At 38.4% G+C, this 24,551-nt stretch overlaps 1 protein-coding gene and 1 long non-coding RNA gene across 2 annotated transcripts in view; one reads left to right on the forward strand and one right to left on the reverse strand.

Moving 5' to 3' along the window:
- Positions 1–24,551, forward strand: part of LOC137220708 (uncharacterized) — a 472,693-nt gene that overhangs the window by 222,560 nt on the left and 225,582 nt on the right. The window lies entirely within an intron of this gene.
- Positions 15,036–15,473, reverse strand: LOC137220707 (large ribosomal subunit protein eL34-like). The gene has a single exon (XM_067730078.1). The coding sequence runs from the start codon at positions 15,437–15,439 to the stop codon at positions 15,086–15,088; it is 354 nt and encodes a 117-aa protein (XP_067586179.1). The 5' UTR covers positions 15,440–15,473; the 3' UTR covers positions 15,036–15,085.

Raw genomic sequence — 24,551 nt, forward strand, 5'->3', positions numbered from 1 at the left:
TTTCAAAACATGTCACCAGGTCATTAATTAAACGCTAAAGTGAGTAACTTGAATGGACTCAGCTCAAGAGAACCCTTCCCCCGCACTGCTCCCATTTTGGCCCATGTAAAATACACACAATTTAAATCTTATTGAATACTTCTGAGGGCTCCAATCTCAATAGTTAGAATCACAGTTAGTAATATAATTTTTTCCAGTTTGTGAAAGGAAGAATAACGGACCCGAAAAAACTGGATTATTTTCACTTTCATTGCCTAGCTAATGATATTGGTTGGAATAACTGATTTAAGATACCTACTGATTTGAAATGTTTTGGGTATAAAGCATTAAAAGCCCTGATTACATGATTCCCTTTGAAGTTAGTCCCGGAAACACTTTGTTCTTAGAAGATATTGGAAGGAGCTCCAAAATGGACATTTGTTCCCCAGAGGGTATAAAATCTGACAGAGGGTCTAAAATTCTTGGAGAACGGATAAATACCATGGCATCTTATTTATTTTTCTGCAGCCCTTATTTATAGAACTGCAGCTCTGAAATATTCCAATGAAATTGTTTAATTGCACCAACCAACTCAAAACAGTGTAAGCAAAGCTTTTTCTCCTGATTTCTGAGTTTATAGCTCCCAAGTGGACTGAAACTAGGGATTTCTTTCTGCTGAGTAGCAATTTTAGAGAGGGTACTTTTGAAATTTTGTCAAAGTAAAATTTCAGAGAAGCTCCTTTAGATCTTTTTCCTGGAATAGGGTGATCAGAAGGGAAAAACATGGCTGGTTGCACAATCCCTTTGCCAGATAAATATCAAAACACCCTAATTCCACATTGATGTTCCTGAAAGTTTTTATATGAGGACCTTGAAGAACACTTTATATGCATACATTTCCTACCACCTTTTTCAGTTGGAGGCAGGGTGGAACATGACCACATTTTTAGTGGCTATAGGTGGAGAAGTGCAATTTTTAGTCACACAGAAGAAAGCTTATTTTAAAAAAGTCTCTTCATGAATATTCTCCGATACCTCTACCTCCAGCGTCCTTATCCCCATAGTGAGCCACAGCTGCTCCCTGCCTCCCCCGAGACCCTGCAAGACTAGCAGGTAGGTCTAGTCCAGGCTTCTATGAAGTCACTACTTTTTCCCTGGGTCCTGGTGCCCACGAGACCTTGTGTGCACTCTCCAAGAGGAGAGTTTCTGTTTTCCCCAGTCCTACGGAGTTGCTGAGATCAAGCCCCGTGGGGCTTCAAAGCCAAATGCTCTCTGTGACATGGTGCTAGTTCCTGGACTTCTCTGAGGCTCTTTCCCCCCTCTTCTAGACAGTGTAATAATACCCATCTCACAGTTATTTTGTAGATTGGATAAGACCCCAGAGCGCCTAGCATATTAGTCCTTGACAGATAGAAGTAGGAATAACTCATACACACAGGACTTAACTATATATCAGGCATGGTTCTAAACACCTTAAAGATGTTAACCCACTGCATTCTCACAATATCTCAATGGGTCAGTAATACGTTATTCCCATTTTACAGATGAGAAAACAGAGGCACAGGAGATCAAGTAACTTGCTCAGCATCAGACATCTACTCCGTGTTGGAACCAAGTTTTAAATTTAGGGCAGACTGATACCAAATTCTATGTGCTTAGCTATCACACCAACCTATCTCTCAACAGGAAGGGTCTTTTCTATTAAGGAATATAAGGCTTTAATTTGGATTTATGGAACATATATTCCTTTCTAACATGCAGGATACCTTGATTTCTGCAGAAACTTCTTGCAGAAACTTGTTTTTCCTAAAATAATGGCTTATTAATAACAATTTTTGTGAAGTAATAAGATGCAGTAGGTTCACAGATTTTCAAATACTTACATACACAAACTGAGAGAAGCAAAATGTATTTGATCAGATTAATTTCCCATACTGTGCTTGAATTAGCATACTCTTAATTATCCATTTTATTAGAAGTTTCTTAAGTACTATATAATTTAATGATTTGAAATAAAATTAGTAAATGCTTTTGTACATTTGCAGAAGTAAATTGGTGTTAGAAGACCTTATTAATTGTGTGATTTTAGGCAGATCACATAAATTCTTTGAGTCTTGCTGGTGTTTGAACCTGAAAAGTAGGAAATATAATCCCTCTTGTGTCTACAGTGAGAATCAGATGAGAACATTGATGAAAATGGTTTTTGGCAAACCTGCAAATGCTATATAAATGCAAAGGTCATCATTAGTGTCAAGAGAGTTTCAGGATTTCATGTGATTGCTCATTAACGTGCCAAGAGAGCTGGGATATGAAATCCACATTTCTCAATCCCAGACCTTGGCCAATCATTTGAGATATCACCGCATTGGAAATACATGGAGCTTAGACCACATTGCTTAACTGATTCCTATGGGAGGTGTTGGCTCATTGAGAGACATGGTTTCTATGAAGCCGATAAGAGCTGGCCTAGTTGACTTCCGTAGCCCCAACTTTAAGAATTTAGAATTCGAAAATTAAAACAGGGCAAGTTCTTCTGGAGCTTAACTGAGCCTACAAATTAAAACTTCAAGATTATTTAGTACTAGCATTTTATAGTAGAGCATTTGCCAAGAAAACCAGATACAATCACCCCCAGTGTTTTGAGCAGACTCCAGTTTTTCACAGGAAATGGAGAACTCTTTTTCATTTTAGCCATAGGAATTGGTATTGTTTATTTCCTCATCCATATGTTTTGTGTCTGGAAATGTCCCAAGATCCTCAAGCTCAGCGGGTCAACCTGACCCCTTCCCATTATACTCTTGAAGTTCACTCTCATCTGCCCCTTCTCTTTACAGTTCCTCCAGGCTCCCGACCATCTCTTTCTCTTATTCAGTATTCTTCCTCACATTCTCCCTGTCCCCATATCCCAAGTCCTCCCTCCTCTTCCTCATTTGCTGAGTTTTAATTATGCACGTCCAAAAGCATTGAGAATGAAGGTCAGCAACTCTAATTCTACCTTCTTTTCTTCCAGCACCAAGCAAGCTTTATCTGGGGAAGATAGAGGTTGGGGGACATGGGGAGGGAGGGATGAACCTAATATCAGAGTTCTACCATTTTGATAGAATAAACAGTTTTCTCTTTTAAATAAGGGCAGGCTGTCTGCTCTTGACCTCTTTGGAAGAACTCCTTCTCATCATGCCTTGCCTTGCACTTTTCTCTCAGAGCAATTCTGGCTTCCCCTTCCCCCATAGGTTTCTGGCTGTCCTCTGGCCGTCCTTCAGCTTTCTCTGTTCCCTTCTCTTTGAGGTGTCTGTGCTGACTTCTCGGCTCTCCTTGTGCCTTTCCAAATTCTTCACACTTCTGCTGCCAGTTCGGGAATGATTCATGATTTCTGCGTCCAAAATATTAGTTCTAGAAGAAGATCTTCCTGGTTTCCCGGTCTCATTTGGCTGAGGTATTCACTATCCCAAGCCAGAGAATGGGCAGGAGAAAATTTGAGATTCTTGCAGGCCCTTGCCCTGGTTCCCTCGTGGGCTGTCATGTTAACTGAGGTTTCCAAGCCTGCAATGAAAGACATGATCTCAAATATACACGCTCCCTTTTGGTTATTCTGTTCCTTTCACATTCACGGTAAAGTAAACACGCTATTATTTATTTCACAGTGCTCTTGCTTTCTGCTGAAAATTGCATTAATGATGTTTGAGGAATTGAAATTCTTCATTTGGCCTCATCAAATCATTTTGTGTCATTGGTTTCCTTTACTTTTCTTTGGATAATATCATCTTAGTTTTTGGTGTAGTTAGAAAAGTTGTTTGCTCTGCTCAGATTAAAGGCTTTCTTCCCCTTAATTATGTTATTCCTAATTATGTCCTCTTCCCCCTTACCAAGACCATCTAGAATAATATCTCCCGCTCGAGTGTTTATAACCTTCAACATCTTGCACATCATAAATGGAAAATGGCCAAGTATTTGAACTTTGTAAGCACAAACCATTAATGGAGAGTCAATACGGCATATGGCTGTGATGAATGAAACTGTGTTTTTGACATGACTGTTCTGGTAAATTTAAGTGATTCTTGACCCACCAGTGCTACAGTCTGAACTATCAAAAATCCCCTAAATGTTTGATATGGTCCCATGTTGTTTTCTATCACATGCTCTGTAGAACTTCTGTAGTATTCATGACAGTAATGAGGTATTCAAATTTTTATTCAAATTCATGAATTTCTTCTCTGCTCACTTTTCAACAAGTGGAAGATACGTTTTTTACTCATGATATGTAAGTTAAACGGTAGGATTTGAAATTTCTCATTTAAGCAAAGACTTTGGCAAATATGTTTCACAGAACATCATAATTCATTCAGATGTAATAGGAAGAACTGGAGAAGATGTGACAGGTAGAGAGTAGTAAAACCCCGTATTTACATAACATGTAAATACATTTGTCTGAGTACCTTGGGATGGCCTTACCATTAGTTCTACCTGTAAGCATTCCAAATTTACTAGGCTTTAGAAACATTTCTTAGCCTTAGGGCTTTGTGTGGAAAATAATAATAAAGTAATAATGCTTTATAAATAATGCTTACTGCATGCCTGGTACCATATTAAACACCTACATGTGTTACCTCACTTTATTCTGCGGACAACTTAGTGCAATAGATATTACTATTATCATCCTCATTTACATATTTGGGGCTCTGATTAGGGAAATAAGGTAACTTGCTTAAGTTATGCTCTAGGTAAAGCCAGAATTTGAGTACATTTCTTTCAGACTATAGATCCTGCCCTCAAGCATATTGCTCACCTGGAGGAAAACTCACCTTTGAATAAGCTGAGAGCTTCCCACAGTGGGTGCCGTCTTAACCTGTGGGACATAGGTTTCTCTTCCTTGCTTCCTTTCCTGGCAAAGCCATTAACTAAGCCCGGCTCTTTCAGGAAGGATGAAATGTTCTTTGTAAACCTGTCTTAAATACATTTCTTTTTCTTGAACAAGCTGGAATTTACCACTCTCTTTTATTATAGATTCTTAAATGATTAAACTGTTTTTATTTTATATCCCAGTGAGACCCAATCAAATTCCCCCCCGCTCACTAAGGTGAAAGTAGAAGACAGGGAGAAATCTCCAGTTTGGGATAGCAGTTAGTGTGAGATAGCTGAGAGTACCAAATGTGATGATATAAATGTAGAGTGGTGAAACAGCAGTGCTGTTTCAACATTCTGTTTATTTCAACACTTGGGGCTTAAGGAAAGCCAAGATTTTGGTTGATCACTCTGCTTATGTTGTCAGTGGGGTAGCTGCAGTCTATAATGTAATAACTCTAAAAAGCCAGATTTTTGTGCTATAAAATTTTGAAAATCATGTTTAATTCTCATACGGAGTTTTACGGGACTACTAGGATAGAGTCTGGTGGCCCTGGAGGAGAACAATGGGATCTTTAAGTGGGAAAGAAGGTGAGAGAATTATTGAGGCCACATCGACTAATGATTTCAGATTGATTCAGTTCAAGGCAAGTTATCCACTTGATTGATTATAGCAAAAAAGTTCCACATTAGGAGAGTTTTTCTGATTAATTGCCTAATGTCATTTCATTCTATCCTTAGTAAATACCTACTGAGATTATTTACACACTAACAAAGAAAAGAGTTTTTCTTTGCAAAAATTCTGGTAATTTACACGTATTCTGAACAGGCTCAGTAAATGACTTGTAAAACCATGGGAGAATAAGCCAGTGCTTTGTCACATTATCTACCATATGTAAAAAACATTGTATTACTTTGCATTCTTTTAATGTACCATGCCATCCTTTTCCCATGTAGAAACATTTGAAATCTATTTTGTTTCTCTGAATACTCCTAGAATAGAGGGCATTAACGTACCCACAAACCATAAGCACAAAGGGTTGAAAATTTCTTGCTGGTAAACGTCATGGCAAAAGGTTTGGGTGCTTAAAACTAACCACATGTTGATTAGACCATTTTTGGAAATGTGTAAATAAGGTGGAAGGATGTTCAGTGGACGCCTCTGTATCACTAATCTATCCTACATGTGCTGTACAATTAGAAGTTTTTGTATTGATCCCCTTTGGAAATTTCATTAGTAAATTTAGAAGGTTTAAGATTTTGAAGTCAAAAGTACCTGGTTTAAATTGTACCTTTGTCATAAGTCATACGTCTTTAAGCAAATTGCTTAACTTACTTTTTCACTCATCTGTTTTCAGTTTTTCTTATCTGTGTAATGGACTGAATAGCAGAATTTCCCTCACAGGCTAGCTGTGGAGGTTACAAACTAATGCACACAAGTTGCATATGTAGGAACCGGTACTTTTAAAAAAAAGATAGCGCAACTTCCGTGGTGGTCCAGTGGTTAAGACTCTGCGCTTCCAATGCCAGGAGCGCAGATCGAGGAACTAGGATCCCACGTGCTGCACGGTGCGGCCAAGAAAATATAAAAAATAAATAAATAAAATAAAGATAGCACATCTTCTTTTATCAGCATTGATACATTCTGTTGGAAGTTTAATTTTTATTATATAAATATTGGCCTAAGATATGTTATACTTTCAGCTGTGTACAGAGAATTAGACCATTCTTTATGAAGGGAAGCAACACCAAACTGATGGAATCTGAACTGTGTAGGGTATGGTGTAATGTCTCATCCAAAAGGTTGTCAGGTTATGATGGGATGCCAAAGTGAACTGATGTCCAAGGGGGAGGAGGGCTGGGAGTAGATAAAAAGAACCTGTGAGTAGGGCCAGCCTCTTCGGAATCTCTCCAGGCTGGCTCCTGTGTGCTTTGCTTTGCTGTGGTACTTCTCAATGCCCTTCTCTCTGCTTCAGCTCCAGACTTTAGCTGGGGTTTTATTTCACTCTTGGAGGCCTAGCACTGGACTCACCCTCAGAACCTCTCTGGGACTGAATGCCCTTCAGTTTTAAAAACTTGCAGCTGGAGTAAGAGGTTTTCTCCCTCCTGGACCACTGTAACCTTGAGGTACCTGCCTTGCCAGGTGACGGGAGATCACAGTTATGGTCAGAAACAGCTAAAGCATTCAGAGTCTCTGGAACCATCTCCTCTTAAAGGATGCATTGCTTAATAATGATCTGGAAAAAGAATCTATCAGAGTAGGAAGCTTAAATAACTCAGCCCCTACATGTTATTTTTAGATACTTAACATAAATGTTCAGATTCAGGGTGGGCCCTTCTTTCGTTGGAAAAACCCTGCCTTGTGGGTGGTCTTGGAGGTTCCACTCTAGGCTGGGAAATTGTCAGTCCATATTTCCATCAGAAATTTCCTTCTGTTTCCTTACTCTCATCTGCTTGGAACTGTGCCCTGCATTTTTCTCTCTGACATTTCAGTGAGAAGACAGGCCTGAGACCAAAGGGCCATCTGAGATGTGGACATGGGTTTACTAACGTTTACTGTCTAAAAAAAAAAAAGATAAATCTCCTTTTAAGAACTTTTTAAAAGCTTATCTACCAAAATGGCCATGATTATCATTCTCTGACAGCTCACATGGAACCGTGATCCAACACAAATGATTTCAATTCATATTTGGTCCACAGGGTACATGTGGTATTTTTCATTGTGCATTTCAAATGCATGGGACTTGTTTTCACATTGAATAAGTGTAATCAAATGAAACAAATTTCAGTGGTACAGCGAAGGTAACAGAACTGCTGTCTAAATTCCATCACTCTCCCCCATTTCCATCCTCCTGGGTGTTTTCACCATGAGCATAATGGGCTAACCAGTTGTTTGACTGACTGGGAAGTTCCTACCCATCATGACTGATAGCTCTATAATCCTTTGTCAAAAGTCAGCAGAGCCCGGTGGCCACTCCAAATATCTCTGGAACTGAACAAACTCATATACAAAGCTGTTTTCATGTAGAAAATGACTAGAGTAATATAACAAAATTAAGGATTTTCCTTAAAGAATGAGGGTAATTTTGAACTTAACTCCATATTTTATTTATTTTTAAATTTTTTATCCTTATATAATTTATAAAGTTTCCTTTCCGTTTACAGCTATTACAAAATATTGGTTCTATTCCTTGTTTGTACAATACATCCTTGAGCTATCTTACACCCAGTCGTTTGGACCTTCTACTCCCCACTCCTATAGTGCCCCCCCACTGGTAACGACTAATTTTTTCTCTATATCTGTGAGTCAGCTTCTTTTATGTTATATTCACTAGTTTATTGTATTTTTTAGATTCCACGTATAAGCAATAACATACAGTATTTATCTTTCTCTGTCTGACTTATTTCACTTAGCATAATGCCCTCCAAGTCCATCCATGTTGCTGTAAATGGCAAAATTTTGTTTTTTCTATGGCTAAGTAGTATGCCATTGTGTGTGTGTGTGTGTGTGTGTGTGTGTGTGTGTATACACACACATACACACATACGTACCACATCTTCATGTCTCGGTATATACTTATTGTAATGGCAGAATTGTTAGTAGTGCTTTTTATGACTCTCAAAAGTGCCTGGGTTTGGACAGTAATTTTTCAGTCACTCTAATAGTGAGGCTCATGGGAATTAGGAGCCTGAGCTCTGCCTATGAAATCTTAATATCAATATTAGAGTATATATACAAGATGTAAACCTGGCAACAAATGTGACTTGCAGAATCAATAATGTTCTTAAAAGTTCTGTGGTAATAAGTGTTCTCTCTCAGGTGTCTAATAGCTGAGTATTTAATTATGTCCTATGTGCAAAGCTTGAATTAATCACAGACTAAAATGCCTAGTATTTATACCCCTTCTCATTTTTAACAGAGTAGAGATATCTTATAAAAATAGGCCTCACAAGAAAAAAATTAAGTGAGGAAAAGTAATAAGGTTAGTAAAAGTAGGATGAAACCTGGGATATAGTTATTACTCCAAATGTATGGGAGTGAGTTGCTCAAGTGGAGGCAGAGACGATTAGGAGGTTAAGAAATTTGGAGGCTAAGGAACTGAAGCAACTCACTCCCATGGCCACATTTCAGAAGAATATATCTTTTGAATTCATAGCTGCCATATCATGCTTTGGAAAAAACCTCCTATTTATCCATCAATCTTATCTCTTTGCCTCCCCAAACCTTCCCTTTAAGCTCACTGAGACCTTCAGTGCTTTGACTTCTCTGTTGTATCCAGGTCTATTAGCATTTTAGGGGCTGTTTCCTCCTCTGTTTAAATATCTCCCCATCTTACCAATACCTCACTCTCTAATTCTCCTACCAACACTCTCCCTTTTTCTCTCTGCTACACTCTCCTCACAGTCTCCAGCTCTGGATCCATGTGAGCATCTGCATTTTACTCCTATACTTAGACTTCTTGGCACTGCTAGAGAAAGTCTCATCCCATTTAAGTGTTCACATTGATGCTGTTAGCACTGCACAGTCTCCAGTCTGGTTGGGGTGATCCTTCCGTCTGTAACCAGCCAGCTCTTTCTTAGGTTGCTTCTGGTGACTGTTCTAGATTTTTCTCCTGCCATTCACTTGCGAGCAACTTGAATTCAGTATCTGGTCCTGACTGGCACATTAGTATTGAGTAAATGTTCATTGAATGAATGAAACCTTCATACTAGCCTAGCCTCCTTTTCCTCATCTCACCTCCTTCCTACTCACTGGCAACTGATAACCTTGCCTTTTTTTTCATGGGAGAAAATAGAAGCCATCCTAAGGATATATGTCTCAACCTTCTGTAACTCTCCTCTCCTTCATCACTAACTCAGTGAAAGAGGTATTCATTCCTTTGTTCAGGACCTACCTCTTCAACTGTGTTCTCAACCCCTTTGCTGACTATCCTCCCCAGCTCCCTCCAATGCACACTCATTCTGTGAACTCTATAAGTGGTCCCTTCTCTCTTTTAGATCTTCAGTTATTTCATTTCTAATGATCTTCACTCTCAGTATACAAGTTTCTCCATGGCTTCCATAGTTTCAACCTAAACTGCCTCTCTTTGTTATCTTTTGAAATTACTCTTGCCAATATACCAAAGTTGTTGAATTTAATGGGAACTCTTCCATAGTGTTGCCTCCATCTTCTCTGTTGATTATTCCCTCCTTGTTAATGCTATCCTGCCTTGGGTTGTATGACACTTTGATCCTGTGTCTTGCTGCTTCTTCTCAGATGCCTTTATGGATACCTCCCCCCATTTATCCACTCTTCTAATGAATGTGTTTTGCAGAGTTAAATTGTCTTTCCTCTGCTTCCTCACACTATACCCTGTCCTTTGGTGATCTCAGCTTCACTCATAGCTTTGATCATGGACATTGTGATGATTCCAAGGCTGCGCCTCTAATTAAGACTTCTTCATTGGAGTCCCTGATTGCTACAAATTATTCATTTTTGCACGATCCATGGATACCTCCCAATCAAACATGTCTTAAGCTAACTCATCACCCTCTAAATCCTTCTCGTATTTATTATTTGTGTTTGATGCCACTGTCCATCTTCTCATTAAGCCTGGGAACACCCAAGTCCCTCTTTTCTCTCTGCTCACTGAATCTAGTCCATCTCCAAGTTCTGTTGACTCTGCTTCCTCATTATCTGACAATTTCATGCTCTTTCTTCCATTTCTTTTGTCATTGTCTTAGTTCAGGCTCTCATCACTTCCCTGCAACAAGTTCTTAACTGGTCTCACTGGCACTTAAATTCATCCATCATATAATTGGAAGAATGATTTTTCTAAAAGGAATATCTGAACGCATTATTCCCTTGCTTAAAATCCTTTCATGTCTCCTATAACTTTCAGGATCAAATTCATAATTCTTAATTGGGCACACAAGGCCCATGATGATGTGAACACTACCCACTTTGTAGCATCATCACTCAAATAGCAATATTATGCACTGGCTGTTTCCCTCAGGGTGTCCCATGCTCTTTACTTTATGATCTGGTATAAACTGCTCCTCTGCCCAACCTACACTGTGACTCAGATCACTCTTTCCAGGCAGCTTTTCCTAAGCTTTGCCTAACATGTCAGGCCCCATAGCACCTTAAGCACATATCTTTAGATTCTGCTTATTTCTCTGTCCACTACGAAACTGTGGCGCCTCAAGTAGGAATTACTTCTCTCTTATTTGTTATCGCTCTGCCATCCCTACCTCCTGTCCCCACTTATCAGAGTTTTCACAAATAACATTTTCTACTCAGTAAATCAATTCCAGAGACCAGCCTAAATTGTATCCCAAAAAGGAAAAATAAACCCACCCCACAATTTTAAGACAATAGTGTGTCACTGCTACTATTCATAAATGTATACAGGAAGCCCCAGAGTGTGAAAGGGCCACATCTGTGTAGCTTTTGCCACCAATGCACTATTAGAATACCTGTATGATTTATGACCCTTTGATGTATCTATTCACAACAGCAGATAGATTGAAGTTTGAGAATACTAAAAGTATGTAAATTAAAATTTTAGTTATACATTATATATAGAAATATAAAATGTATCAGTACATATAGAGAGATATAATATCGTACTTAACCACAAGTTTTTATTATTTTGGAAATTTTTCCCTATGGAAGCTTAGCTTGACTTTCTGCACAATTACTGTACAAACTCTAGCAGTATCACAATTTACCATATCATTAAATTCTGTTCCATTTCTCACTTCCTAAATGCATTTTGGCTGGTGTCAGATGATACTTCCATTTCCCCAACACTTCAGTATTTACAGGGCCTACCTATCATGGGAGGATGTGACCCAGGCAGATTGAAAGTTTGTTTCTAGTGTCTGCAACAGGGCACCTCCACCATGTTTAACTTTGGACTTATGAACTTCCTATCTGAGACTCTGAGGCACCTGATTTGCATCAACTATATACAATCTCAAGCTCTTTGGAAGTCCAGAAGCGTGTAATCTTGAGGGAAGGAAATTTAGCAATATGCTAATTTTTCATTGTGCATTGTACTTACAGTGCTTACTTTGCTCCAGCTTTCTCTTCCTTTTCTTCTCTGCTTGGAATTGTGTTTCCTGTTTATATGAGCTGGGGTGATCCAGAGGCCTCCACAGGCAATAAATCCTGCAGGGCAAAGGCAGACTGAGATAGGAAAACATTTTTTCCCCAGCTCAATGGACAAGGCAGTTCTGGAGCCTGCAGTATGGTTTTTATGTTTCTTTCAATTTCCTGTGTGGATTGTTCACAAGGAAGGACCGAGAGCAGCAGACCATTTCTCTTTATTCCAATTCTCACTCAGAACAAGCTCTAGGAAACAGATTGGAGACTGTGGACAGGAATAGAATCACACATGATCTGATGAGTACAGTTTAATTATGAACAGAACCAGGGAGAAAGTTATTTCTGAAATCCCTCCTTGCTCCCTGTACTTGAATTCTCTAAGATAAAATACAAGAAAATGTTTATTTTTGATCTACAAAATGAGCTACATGTGGAGAAGTGATGTTCTCTGCTTTTTGGATTATTTGCTTAATTTATTAGAGTGGTCCAAATAACAGAATATTATAGTATTGGGCTTTCTAGTCAAAACTCCCATTTTATAGATGAAGACACTGAGGCCAAGAGAAATAGATCTTCTTTTCTTAATATACAGGCTTTCTTCTTTCCCACTGATGCCATATTCTTTTTAACACTCATTCACATCCCTTGCCTACTCCCTGTCCCCCAAACACTTCCATGTTACCAGCTCTGGTTTTGTTCAGGGTTCACTGGCAGTAGTAGGCTGAGTGTAAAGCTGGGGTTCCTGGAGTATCCTTAAGTAGTGATTAAGCAATTAAAACTCAAATCGGTTTCTCTGCAGTTATTTCAGAAGAGGGGGAACAGAGCAGGCATGTGTTCCTCAAGTTCCCGCGAGCATAGGAGGACAAATTTACAAGAAATTATGTCTCAAATCCCTGAGACCATCCATGGTGCTCAGTGAAGGCTGTCCAAGATCCAAATTCTGGGGAAAAATCCAGGAACTTCCAAGAAGAATTAGATTGTTTTTAGCAAGTAAAGAGGTGAGAGGAGATAGGAAGATGGTAGAGAAGAAAGAGCAAGTGTGTATAGAGAAGGGTTAAAAGAGAGGCAACTCCCTCAAGTGACCAAATGGCTGAGGTCGGGGCAATAAATCTCTCGACAGTTTTTCAGAGTCTGAGAAATCTGTGTTTAGAAGTCAGCTAACACACCTGCTTGAATTTCACTTTTGGGTTGCTTATGTTCTGTAGAATTTAGCTTGAATTTTAACGGGTGATGAGTGATTAGTGAAGCTGACCCTGATCCCTATTGAATTTTTCAAATAAAATGAATTGTATTTTGCACAGATAATGTGTGTGTGGGTAAAGCGTCAGCCATCAGTATATTTGAAGAGGAATAAACAATGGGATGAGCTCTCAACCTTTCCATTAACTTTTTATTTTAAACTAGTTATAGATGCATAAGAAGTTGCAAAAAATAATGCAGAGAGGTCTCATGTGCTCTTCACTCAGCTACCCTCCACCTGCCACCCGCCTTACAGTAACATCTTACATAACTCTAGTCCATTATCAAAATCAGGACATTGATATTGGCATAATACAGTTAAGTAGACCTCAAGTCTTATTCAAAATTTCACCAGTATTTAACAAGTACGCATTTTGTATGTGTGTACTTCTAAGAAATTTTATCCTATGTATAGATTCGTGTAACCACTACCACAACCAAGATACAGAACTGTTCTATCACTACAGTGGAACTCCTTCATACTGCTCCTCTGTAGTTACTTTCCATTAACTTTATATATGACTGAATGTGTCATGCAGCCCTTTTTCTTAATTGTTCTTCATTAGATGGGAAACATTTTTCTTCTGGGGAAAATTATAAGAATTCTTTTGTCTTTAATGAATGTTGTAAAAAATTGAGATGAAATATTCTATAAAATTATATGACATAGGTGATATACATATATATGTGTGTGTATATATAAAATATGGTTCAAATCCCTAATATAGTTCTTGAACAATGTCAAAGAAACTCTTTGACAGGTATAAAGCCCCACTGTTTACAGATGTGAATGATATGTTTGTAATGGAATGAAAAGATACCTTGTCAAATTTAGTGGAAACTGCTCTCTCTGGCCTTACTGAATGAGGATTTTGACCAAATCATGCAATCTTTTTCCTGTCTATAGAATTGGAATTGATGTTCTAACACTCTACCCTTCTTACTATGTATTGATATCTTGGATAGACTGAAAAGTGTCTTAAAGGTGCATTCTTCTTTCAAGACAGAAGAAAAAGACATTTTTGGAAGTTTTTTACCTGAAGCTTAAAAGTTAAAAAGCAGATGGTCTTTAGAGCAGGGATTTAATAAAAACCTTTGTGTTGAGTTGCCATTAGAAATGCTTCTATAAACTCCCAAGATGTAAGAACAAATCACTGTATCCTAATAATTAAGTATATTAGCTTCCAGTTGGTGGGGTTTGGGTCTATCTGAGACCACACATTCTTGTTATGCTTCTTGTAGTCTGCACCTGGGGAAAGCCATTACAGGGATAGAATAGGAAGACAGCCAAGCCTTGTTTCTTCAGGATTAGAGTTTGGTAGATGGGACCCTACTTGCCATCGTGGATGCCTCCCTACACTGTGCCACACTGCACTGCAGAGGGATGCTTGCCCTGGCTCTACCTAATATATTCAGAGGGAAAGTGTTGTATAAGGCAGAGCTGGCCCCACTAAGGACGTCTCCCTCAGAGTTATTAGTTAAGAAAAGTGACAAAGCTTGAATCTCTTCTTTGAAGTCCCTGAATCCTGGAGGTCATCAATTGCTGATCTTAGAGCTGTGGCTCTCAAACTTTATCATGGATAACTGTGGCAAAGTTGTATATTAAAAATGTCTCAAACTAAATATTTCTATTTAGTGAGGCCTGCGATGGTATCTACTTCATTCTCACTGAGCCCTCTAAGTTTTCTGTTGCAGATGGTCTTGCCCATAGGCCACATTTGGAGAAACGTGCCCCAAGATTGCATAGTCTGCCATCTTCATTTTGATGGTAATGGACACTGAACCCAGACCAGTGATTAAATGCCATCTAAAAATCACACGGTGTCTGGAAGTTGTCTCCTGGCTTTCAAATTAACAGTATTGAAACGACAACCAAGAACCTCACTTTTTTTTTTTTTTTTTTTTTTTTTTATTACTCAAAGAAGCTTTATTTTTCTATTTAGCTTTCTGACTCTGTGCTTGTGCTTTCAACACTTTCACAACGATTTTCTGCTCCTCAATGAGGAAAGCGCGCTTGATCCTGTCACGGACACATTTAGCACACATGGAACCACCGTAGGCCCGGCTAACATGTTTTTTCGTTTTAGACAACCTCATAAGAACTTTAGGTCTCACAGCACGAACTCCTCGAAGTCGGCCTGGGCACACGCCACATGTGGATTTTGGTGCTTTCCCAACTTTCTTGGTATAAAGGTAAACAATTCTATTACCAGGGGTTCGGGACAGCCTGGTTTTGTTAGAGGCTGTATTGTAGGACAGCCTACGACGGTATGTCAAACGCTGAACCATCCTGAATGCCTCTAGATACCGTCCCCGGAAGAGGAAAGAACCTCACTTTTTTAAAAAGGAAAATAAATGCATGATTATGGGCATAGGAAAGTTTTCTCTTAAACCAAAAAAAAAGGTGTGGGTGGAAATTGTGAAACCTTGCACTGGCATGTCCAAACATCAAACAGAAAAAGCAACCCATGTGGAAAGAATGCACAAGAACATGGCGCTGGGAGTCACATGATTCCAACAAGGACAAGGTCTAAGAATACAAATGATGAACAGTGTTTGCACAGTTTCCCAGGAGCTCAAAGCACTTGGTAGACTATTTTTTTTCTTTATTGTGAATAATTCTTATGCTGAACTCCTTATTATTGATTCTATCTTGCCGCCATGGAGACTACAACACAAAGAGAAGTGGCTGATTTGTGGTGATGAAAGAGGATAGTGCACACAGCTAAGCAGCTGAGTAACTGCCCCAACCTCTCTTTAAATGGATGCCAACCCATAAGTAGATGAGCCCAGTGCTGCTTCATGGTTCCACTTGGCATCAGAGAAAACATTTCCAGTATGATCTGAGAATACACCTTGCCAATATAGGCTAAAGATTATTTAGATGTTTTAAGATTAATCTAGATTGTTTTCAGGCATTGTTTCAAGGACAGATGTGAAACTGAATACTCAAGCAGATTGTCTATACCTTAGAATAGTAGTGCTCAGGGCTGGGAATAATGAAAATGTATGGAGAAGAAGAAGCAGGTTACTTCACATACTAGCTCTGCCGAAAATTGTTGGTGTGTGATATACGGGATGGTATATACAGTAACTACCTATAGGACCACAAAGAAAATAATCTTGGAACCCTTGGTCTCATTATATAAATTGTTTCCTCATTTTGTGAATTAAATTGAACCCTACAAAGGAAAGCCTTACTTTCCTGTTTTGGTTTTTGGTAGCTGGGGACAAAGAACATTACTATATATTAGGGCTAAAACCGTGATTATGTTGGAGTACCTGAAAATAACATTTTTACTAAGTTATATGTTTTGCCAATGTGGGTTACAAATTTCTTGGATTTTCTTATTTTTCTATAACTAATCTTACAAGAATTTCCCACTACTATGCATTTATTTATTCATCCACTATTTCTTGAGCACCTATTATATGCCACCACTGCATAGGAGGTCTACGGAAACAATGATGATATTGCTCAAAATAAAAACTAAAAGTATTATGTAACATGTTAACTTTTCTTTGATATCCAATTAATAACAGCTTTACCTTATAACTATTAGGCAAATAGTCTCATTAGATGTATTGGCTTAACCGCTATGAAGAAAGAAAGCCAAATAGTAGTTATTTGGTGAACTAAAAATGTGAAAAACATTTGTCCAAAATTTTTCTGGGTCCAAAGAATGAATCTTTTTTAAAATTTTGCAATAAATATCTTTCTTTAGCTGTGTGTTTTTATAATCCTGATCTTTAATATTAGACTCAATTATCTCACTAAGTACAGTTTCTCTACATAATTTTATTTCTATCTTATAAGCCATAAGATTTTATTTTGTTAGAGGAAAGGATAAAAGTGAGAATGATTGATGATTTATCTTAAGCATTGAAATAATTTAATGCCATATTTACTTCTGTCTTCAGCCTTAATTTTTTGTTCTAGCATCCAAGGGGGAAATTTGTGCAGCAATAATTCCATATTATATTATAATTTTTTTAAATGTAAATAGAATATTTTCTTTGTCAGAAGAACTTTCTGTACTTTCTTCATTCCACCAAGTAGTTTGGCAGTTTAGCTAATTATTCAATTTAGAAATGGAGAAACTCAGGCATAGAGAGGTATAAAATGATATTCTCAAGCTAGGATATTCAATTCGTAACCCAGATGTGACCAGAATAGGTAGTGATTTTTTTCACCAAGTCACATAACCATCTGATATGTGAAATACAGAGTATTCACAATGCTGAAATGTTCTCTCAATTATATAATAATGCATGAAATGTGTAGGGTCTTTGCAAATCATACCACATGGAGATTCTGCTTTCAATAGATCATGAATATTTGTATAATATCTGTAATTAGTCATAAAATATTACTTGTTGTGATTACATTGGAAAGAATGAAGCACATTTTTTAGTGCTATCCTGAAAGTCTATTTGCAGATTTATTGCCTGGAACGTATTTACTTCTTCATTGCAACATCTGCTAAGCCTGTTGGTGTCTTATTATTAAAATAGCAGATCTAAGTATAAAGTGGTATCATTGAACATCACCCTTGGGCTGGTCAGGAAAGTATAATTGGGTAAAGGTTATGTTGGAAACATGTGACACTCACTGCCTTTGAAGGTTGGATTCTCCTCAATTCCATAGCAGAGTTATTCTGATAACAGCTGTTGAGTATTTGGGGAGGAACACTGCCGGACCTCCATCCCACATACACGGATTAATAATGATATTGATAACTATTTGTACTGTTGGTTTCAAAGGACTTTAACAGAAATCTCATAAACTGGGTGGATATGTAATTCTTTTCTTTATTGGAGGCAGCTGGAAGACTTGAGAAGTTTTCTTCAGAAGCCTGTTTTCACTTTTATTCTCAATCCTATTACTCTTTCAGGGTTCAGTTCAAGCCTAACCATCTCTAAACAAATACCCCTGTTTTTTCCAGTCCATTCATTTCTCTCATTTTTGGTCTTCTAAAGCATTTGTAGTCAGTATCTCATTACTTTTACACTTACATTTATATTGCCAATATATATAATGCTTATAAAGTCATGATTCACATGGCCAGTTCCAGAGGGATGTCACAGGCAAATGTGTAGTCCATAAAAGTCCTTTACTTGAAAGGGGCATATACTCATCAGCTCCTTCAAATTCTTTGTTTTCTTGCATCTACTGCCCTCACACACCACAGTTACTCCAATCCCTTTTCTCAATAACCCTCCATTACACATCCACACAGAGAAATATTCGTCTAGGATAAGTGTGCTTCCAGTCATGGCAGAGCAGCTAGCAATGAACTTTCCCTTCCACTGTAGACAACTAGGAACTTGGAAGAAATACACAGCAACAGGTTTCAGGCATCAGAATATAGACAGACAAGATTGTGTCCCATGAGAGAAGAGAAGCAAACAAGGTGAGCCCTAGACTGACCCAAATTTCTGCCTGTAGATGTTCACTGGACCTTGGCCCGGAGAGAGGAAACTCAAGGAAAGTATTGGTGGCTTCACCAAATTGAGGTGACAGATACCAGAGTTCATGGAAACAGAAGCAGCTAGAAGTGGTGGGGCAAAGTACCAGAAGAGGGGAAGCTTCTCAGAGAAAGAGCTTCAGGGCTTTTCATGGGTGGGTGGCTCTTGAGTTTTTGAAATAAAACCAAACTGTGTATACAGGGTGAAACTCTAGGAGGACAAAGAATGACCAAGGAGCTGTAAGCCAGACAAGGTCATATTGGGAAGAGCGACATTCTAGTTTTAATCAGCCAGAATGAAGAGACTCAGTGGACACCTAAGGCATTCAATAGAGACTCCTGAAAGGTCAAACTTCATAAATATGGCCAAATTAAACCTGGCCTAACAAAGCCTAGAAACAAACCTTAAAAGTATCAAATTGATCCTTTCAATTTAACTGCCTAACAAATTAAAGGCAACATTTTTTAAAGGAAGACAATGCAATTTAGATAAACAACAACATAGCATTCATAATGCAGCATTAATCAAAAAGTGCCAGAGATCAAAAGAAGCAAAAACATGTAACCAATAACCAAGAGAAAATTCAGGCATGATAAATAGACCCAGCAATGAGAGAGGTGATGGCATTAGAAGACAAAGACTTTAAAAGAAACTTTAAATAGTCCACAGTTTAAAATAAAACATAAACATAACGCAGAGAGGAATGGAAGATATATAAAGAACCGTGTGGAACTTTTGAATGAAGCACTTGCACCCAGAATATAGAAATAACTCATAATTCCCTAATAGTTAAGCGAACCAATTAAAAATGAGCAAAAATTTGAACAGACATTTCACAAAGGAAGATCTACAAATGGCCAATTAGACATGACAAGATACTATGGTTAGTCATCGGAAAAATGTAAATTAAAACCACAGTGAGATACCACTCTATATCATCAGAATGGCTAAAATAAACAAGCTGACAGTAACAAGTGTGTCTGAGAATGTGGAATAACTGGAGTTCTTATTCATCGCTGCTCGTTCTATAAAATGGAATAGCCACTTTGGCAAATAGTCTGGCAGTTTCTGAAAAGATTAAAATACACTTACCAGATGACTGAGAGAAGTAGATCTTAAACTTTTAAAAAAAGGTATTGAATATTAAGAAGAAAATATTCCTTCAGCCTTTGCTACTGTGTGTCCCTTGCTTAAAGGAGCCCCTATTCTCCCATTTCTTCCTGAATCTAAGTTGCAAAAGTCTGTTAAAATATAAAGTAAGGCATATTTAAAATTTTAAGAGTTTATTTGAGCGAAAATTGATTCAAATTGAACAGCGCCAAACTGAATGTGGTTAGAAGTACTTGTGGGGACAGGAGCTGGGGAAATACTTTATTTTATTTTATTTTTTCCCCCCGGTACGCGGGCCTCTCACTGTTGTGGCCTCTCCCGCTGCGGAGCACAGGCTCCAGACGCGCAGGCTCAGCGGCCATGGATCACGGGCCCAGCCGCTCCGCGGCATGTGGGATCTTCCCGGACCAGGGCACAAACCCGTGTCCCCTGCATCGGCAGGCGGGCTCTCAACCACTGCACCACCAGGGAAGCCCGGGAAAGACTTTTATAGAGAAAAGGTGGAAGAAAAATAAGGAAATTATTGATTGGCTATAGCTTAAAGCCTAGTTGGCTCTTTGTGATTGGTTGTCCTTAGGTTTCAGTCTCTTAATCTTGAGACATTTACTGGCTTAGATTTTGATTTGCTTATGCAGGCAGCCATGGCAGTAGAGCCCCCTCAGTCTAATGGCCTCCTTGTTTAATTAAATAAGTCCAAGCACTTCCATGGTTAAGCAGAAGCTTCTTACATGCAAGGAGTGGGTAAGACACAGGGTAGACCAAGCTGGCATTATCTCTACCTGTAAGAGGTAAGAAGAAGGCCAGGAGAACTCATTTACCATCATTATTGTTGTGTCATAGTTGTATTATTCTTACTGATTATTCAGTTTATGAGTTAGACTCAGCTTCTCTTTCAAGAGTAATCCAGTCTTACTAAGAAGGAAAAATCATATGGGAAGTGGCATCCTAACAGAAGTATAGGGTGCTACGTGAATTCATGTGTATTACTGACAGAAGTGTTGACACTTCACTGTGCTCGCTGTCGGTCTAATTTCCTTAAAATTTTAGTAAGAGGCCAAGTATAACCTCTTGAATGTCTGCTATATTAATGGAAGCACTAACCCAATGTTAAGAACATGGAACTCCATCAACTTAGATGATTACTTGATCAGTTAGTTAGTATTAGGCTTTGCAGAATCCCCTAAATGGAAAACCCAGGAATCTGTGACATTAAAAAGACACAGGTTTTCTTTTCTCTCTTCTATAAGAGGTAGGAGGTCTGGGGCTGGCAGATCAGGGCCACAGTTATCAGGAACCCAGGTTCCTCTTCTTTCTGCTTCATCATCCTTTGTGCTTCATATTCATCTTTAAAATGGTCCAAAATGACTGCTAGAGTGCTGCTGTCCATCATGTTTGTGTTCCAGTCAGAAAGAAATGGTTCGTAGAGGTGGAGAGGGCTACATATGCACACCCCCTGGGGCATCAGCTCCCTTTAAAGAGCTTTCCCAGAAACCCCACCCAATTACTTCCACTTACGTTTCACTATTCATGACCAGTTATAGAAAGACTAGGAAATATAAACTTTCAGCTGGGCATATCACCTCCTTGAATAAGATCAGATTCTGTAGGTAAGGAAGAAGGGGAAAATGCAAACCAGCCGTCCTTGCCATGATCTATTTTTCAGTAATCTCAAGCTTGTGAAGGCTAATGTGGCTACTGCCAACTAGGTGGTTATATTTTTCTGTTTTTCTAATTCCAGTGGGGGAAATTGTTGATTCATCCTCATGGTTCTTGGGGTTGTGCGTGTACTTTTCTTTCGTAATGTTGAGGTATTTTTCTTGGCACGTAGCTTTCATGAAGAGCAAAGAAACATATGAAGACAGAGAAGCCTTCCTAATAAAGAGATGGCATGTGGGATATTATGGGTGATGCAAAGGTAAACTGATGACAAATTAGCCTTCCAGATCTTTATGCCAAATGGTCAGTGTTGAAGGAGAAACTTAGGGGTGCTTTGAAGTACCCAGGTGTCAGGTGAGCTAAACTTTTTTCTTTCAGAAAGTCAGAATGGGCTAATTCTCCTACAAAACAAAAATAGACAAATGCACTTTATTTTAATTTATAAGTACTAGTTTCACTGGTGCCCAATGGCTAGAGATAATAATTAATATTAGCGGCCCAAGTTCCCAGCAAAACCGAGAAAATTGAATTATTACTTTATTGGTCTCTCAAATAAGATGATAGGATATTTTTCTAAATCCTTTTGATCTGCAGCAGGAGGAATGTTGTTCCATTTGCAAGCACTGTCATTATCAACAATAATGGAAAAGACAGCAAATGGCACCCAGACCTAGGGCATCTCATCATGATACAATTTTCACTGCCTCAGCTGTGTGGCAGGTGCTATGCTGAATGAAGTTTAAGCATAGCTTCTGCCCCATGGCCCAGATCAATTTTGCAGCCATTATTCTGTTTCATTTAGTTTCAGGACTAAATGGTCCACTGTGTAGTTAGGTTCTTGCCAGTGCATTTGTCTGTAGCAGCAGCATCCACTTTAGTGATGAGTCAGAAGTATAAAATTGAACAGAAAGAAGAAAAATAAATGAATCACAAGGCCTGTTAGAGGCCCTTGAAAGTCCAGCCCCAAGTGCTAGTAAATGCTAAAGGGGAACATGTTTACTGTGGTAGAGATAGACGAAATGGATTAAATTGGTAGATAATTGGGAAAGGTATGTGGGAAAATTGAATGAGTATAATGGGTAAACAGCATAGAACAAATGGACAAGTTTCTGATGTCAAAATTGGGTACAGCCCAGGCCAGTGCTTATGTCACCCAGATGAGAAGACGGCAGTTTGCTCCGGCCAGAATGTTTCCGCATGCCACACACATCTGGTTTGAAGCATCTTTGACTTAGTCATGTCTTCTGGAAACAATACTTTAATTAGGCAGAGAAACGGGGTACAGTGCAAGATAATGGGTCTGTGAGAGGGCTTAGTGACCACAGACCCATCTATTCATCCCAGAAGAAAGGTGCAGGGTACACACCCTTAGTGCTGTGGCATGCTACCTGTGATTAGCATCTTCATTGGCATAACTGGATAGAATTGTTTTACTCCTTTTTTTCCCCCACAGTCCTTTGTTCTTGCATTCATTCCTTCATTAATTAATTCACTCAACAATTATTTAATAATTACTTTCTACACACAAAATGCTGGAAAATAAATCATATTTTAAAAAAGTCATAGTCACTGTCCAAAGGGTCAAGACAATTATATTTGGGAAGATAAAATATAAAGAATATTCATTATGTAGGACCTTCTAGGAAATGTGAATGATAAATTGTATTTAGGTCATTGGGAGCACTAGCTATTTGAGTCTTTTTTCCTAGAAGGTTTAAAAATATCCTTTGAGGAATGAAACTAAGTGTAGGACTTTCAGAGTTGCAACTATCAGCCTTACTTCTTTGTGGTTCATAAATACCAATTAAATATTTTTCAATCATGTGCTGAAAAGGTAATGATGACTTCATAGCCTATTCTTTATGGTCTAGAACTAGTGGACTTTGCTCATTTTGCAAAAGATTGTTTATTTTTAGTGGGTCTTACTTTCAGTTAGATGAATATTCTGATTAACTGAGCATTTTGATATATGAATTTGAATTTAATACAGTACGCTTAGCAGTAACACTATCCCTGAAATGATTTAATCTGATTTGTATCTGTAGATAGTTTAGGAATTTCCAAACTAAAACACAGAAACAAAAGCTGCTAGGATCAACCCAGAAATTATTATGCAGGACTACATATGTGGAAGCTCTGAGAAGTGGTGCTGAGCCTATACTAAGCCTAGGATACATCCCTAGGAATTATTTAAAAATTAATCTCTATGTATAACTGATTCACTTTGTTATAAAGCAGAAACTATTGTAAAGCAATTATACTCCAATAAAGATGTAAAAAAATTAATCTCTGATATTAGCTATTCACTTGTCTCTTTTTTTATAGCAGTAGAATGCAGAATATATACAAAAGGAAAGAAAAGAACATAAGATGCAAAAACTAGAAGAACTCAGTTAGGATTGTGTGTATATAAGGTTTTATGAAGACGTGAGAACTAGGGAAGGTCCTGTTTCCTCCTTCTGTCTTAACTTACACCATTAAGTTGGCCTAATAGCATGGAAAACCTGAACAAACTTTTTGGCCAATCCAATACCTTACAACCATGGACACCCTCCCCTAACTCTTGCCTTAAGCAATGTTATCATGGTCTATACAATGGCATCTTCTCTCTTCTTCCAGTCTTGATAATGGCAATAGTAGCAGTCCTCTCTTCTGTTATCACTGGTGTAGCCAGTGTGACTGCTGGTGCAGGGGCTGCCCAAGAAGAGAATGAAGTAATACCAGAAAATATCTTGCACAGTAGCTGTAGCTAGAGTGACTGCTAACTGCCAGGGGCATGGTGCTGGAGAACTCCCCCCATTCTCTGAGGGTGTATAGTGGAACTGACTCCCTCCTGAGTTACAGATTAAAACTTAGATTTTGGATAATAGGGCACATTGTTAAATCCAGGCATTGCTGAAACATTTTCTGAGTTCGCAATGTCAAAAGCAGGGCTTTTCAATTTTATTTTTCAACTTATCGTACAGTAAAATTGACCTTTTTGGTGTACATTGTTGTGAATTTTAACACATGTATATATTTGCACTGTCATCACTACAAGGAGGATACAGAATAGTTCCATCAACCGCCCCAGAATGCCCCCAATCCTATTTCTTTGTCATCACACCTACCTCCACCCATGATCTCTGGCAGCCACTAATTTCCATCAGTATAGTTTTGTTATTTT

Source organism: Pseudorca crassidens, chromosome 3 (genome assembly GCF_039906515.1).
Source record: "Pseudorca crassidens isolate mPseCra1 chromosome 3, mPseCra1.hap1, whole genome shotgun sequence".
Classification (NCBI taxonomy): Eukaryota; Metazoa; Chordata; class Mammalia; order Artiodactyla; family Delphinidae; genus Pseudorca; species Pseudorca crassidens.

Bases quoted from the DNA above. Each gene is read 5' to 3' on its own strand.
- LOC137220707 (XM_067730078.1), bottom strand. From the start codon at position 15,439: ATGGTTCAGCGTTTGACATACCGTCGTAGGCTGTCCTACAATACAGCC.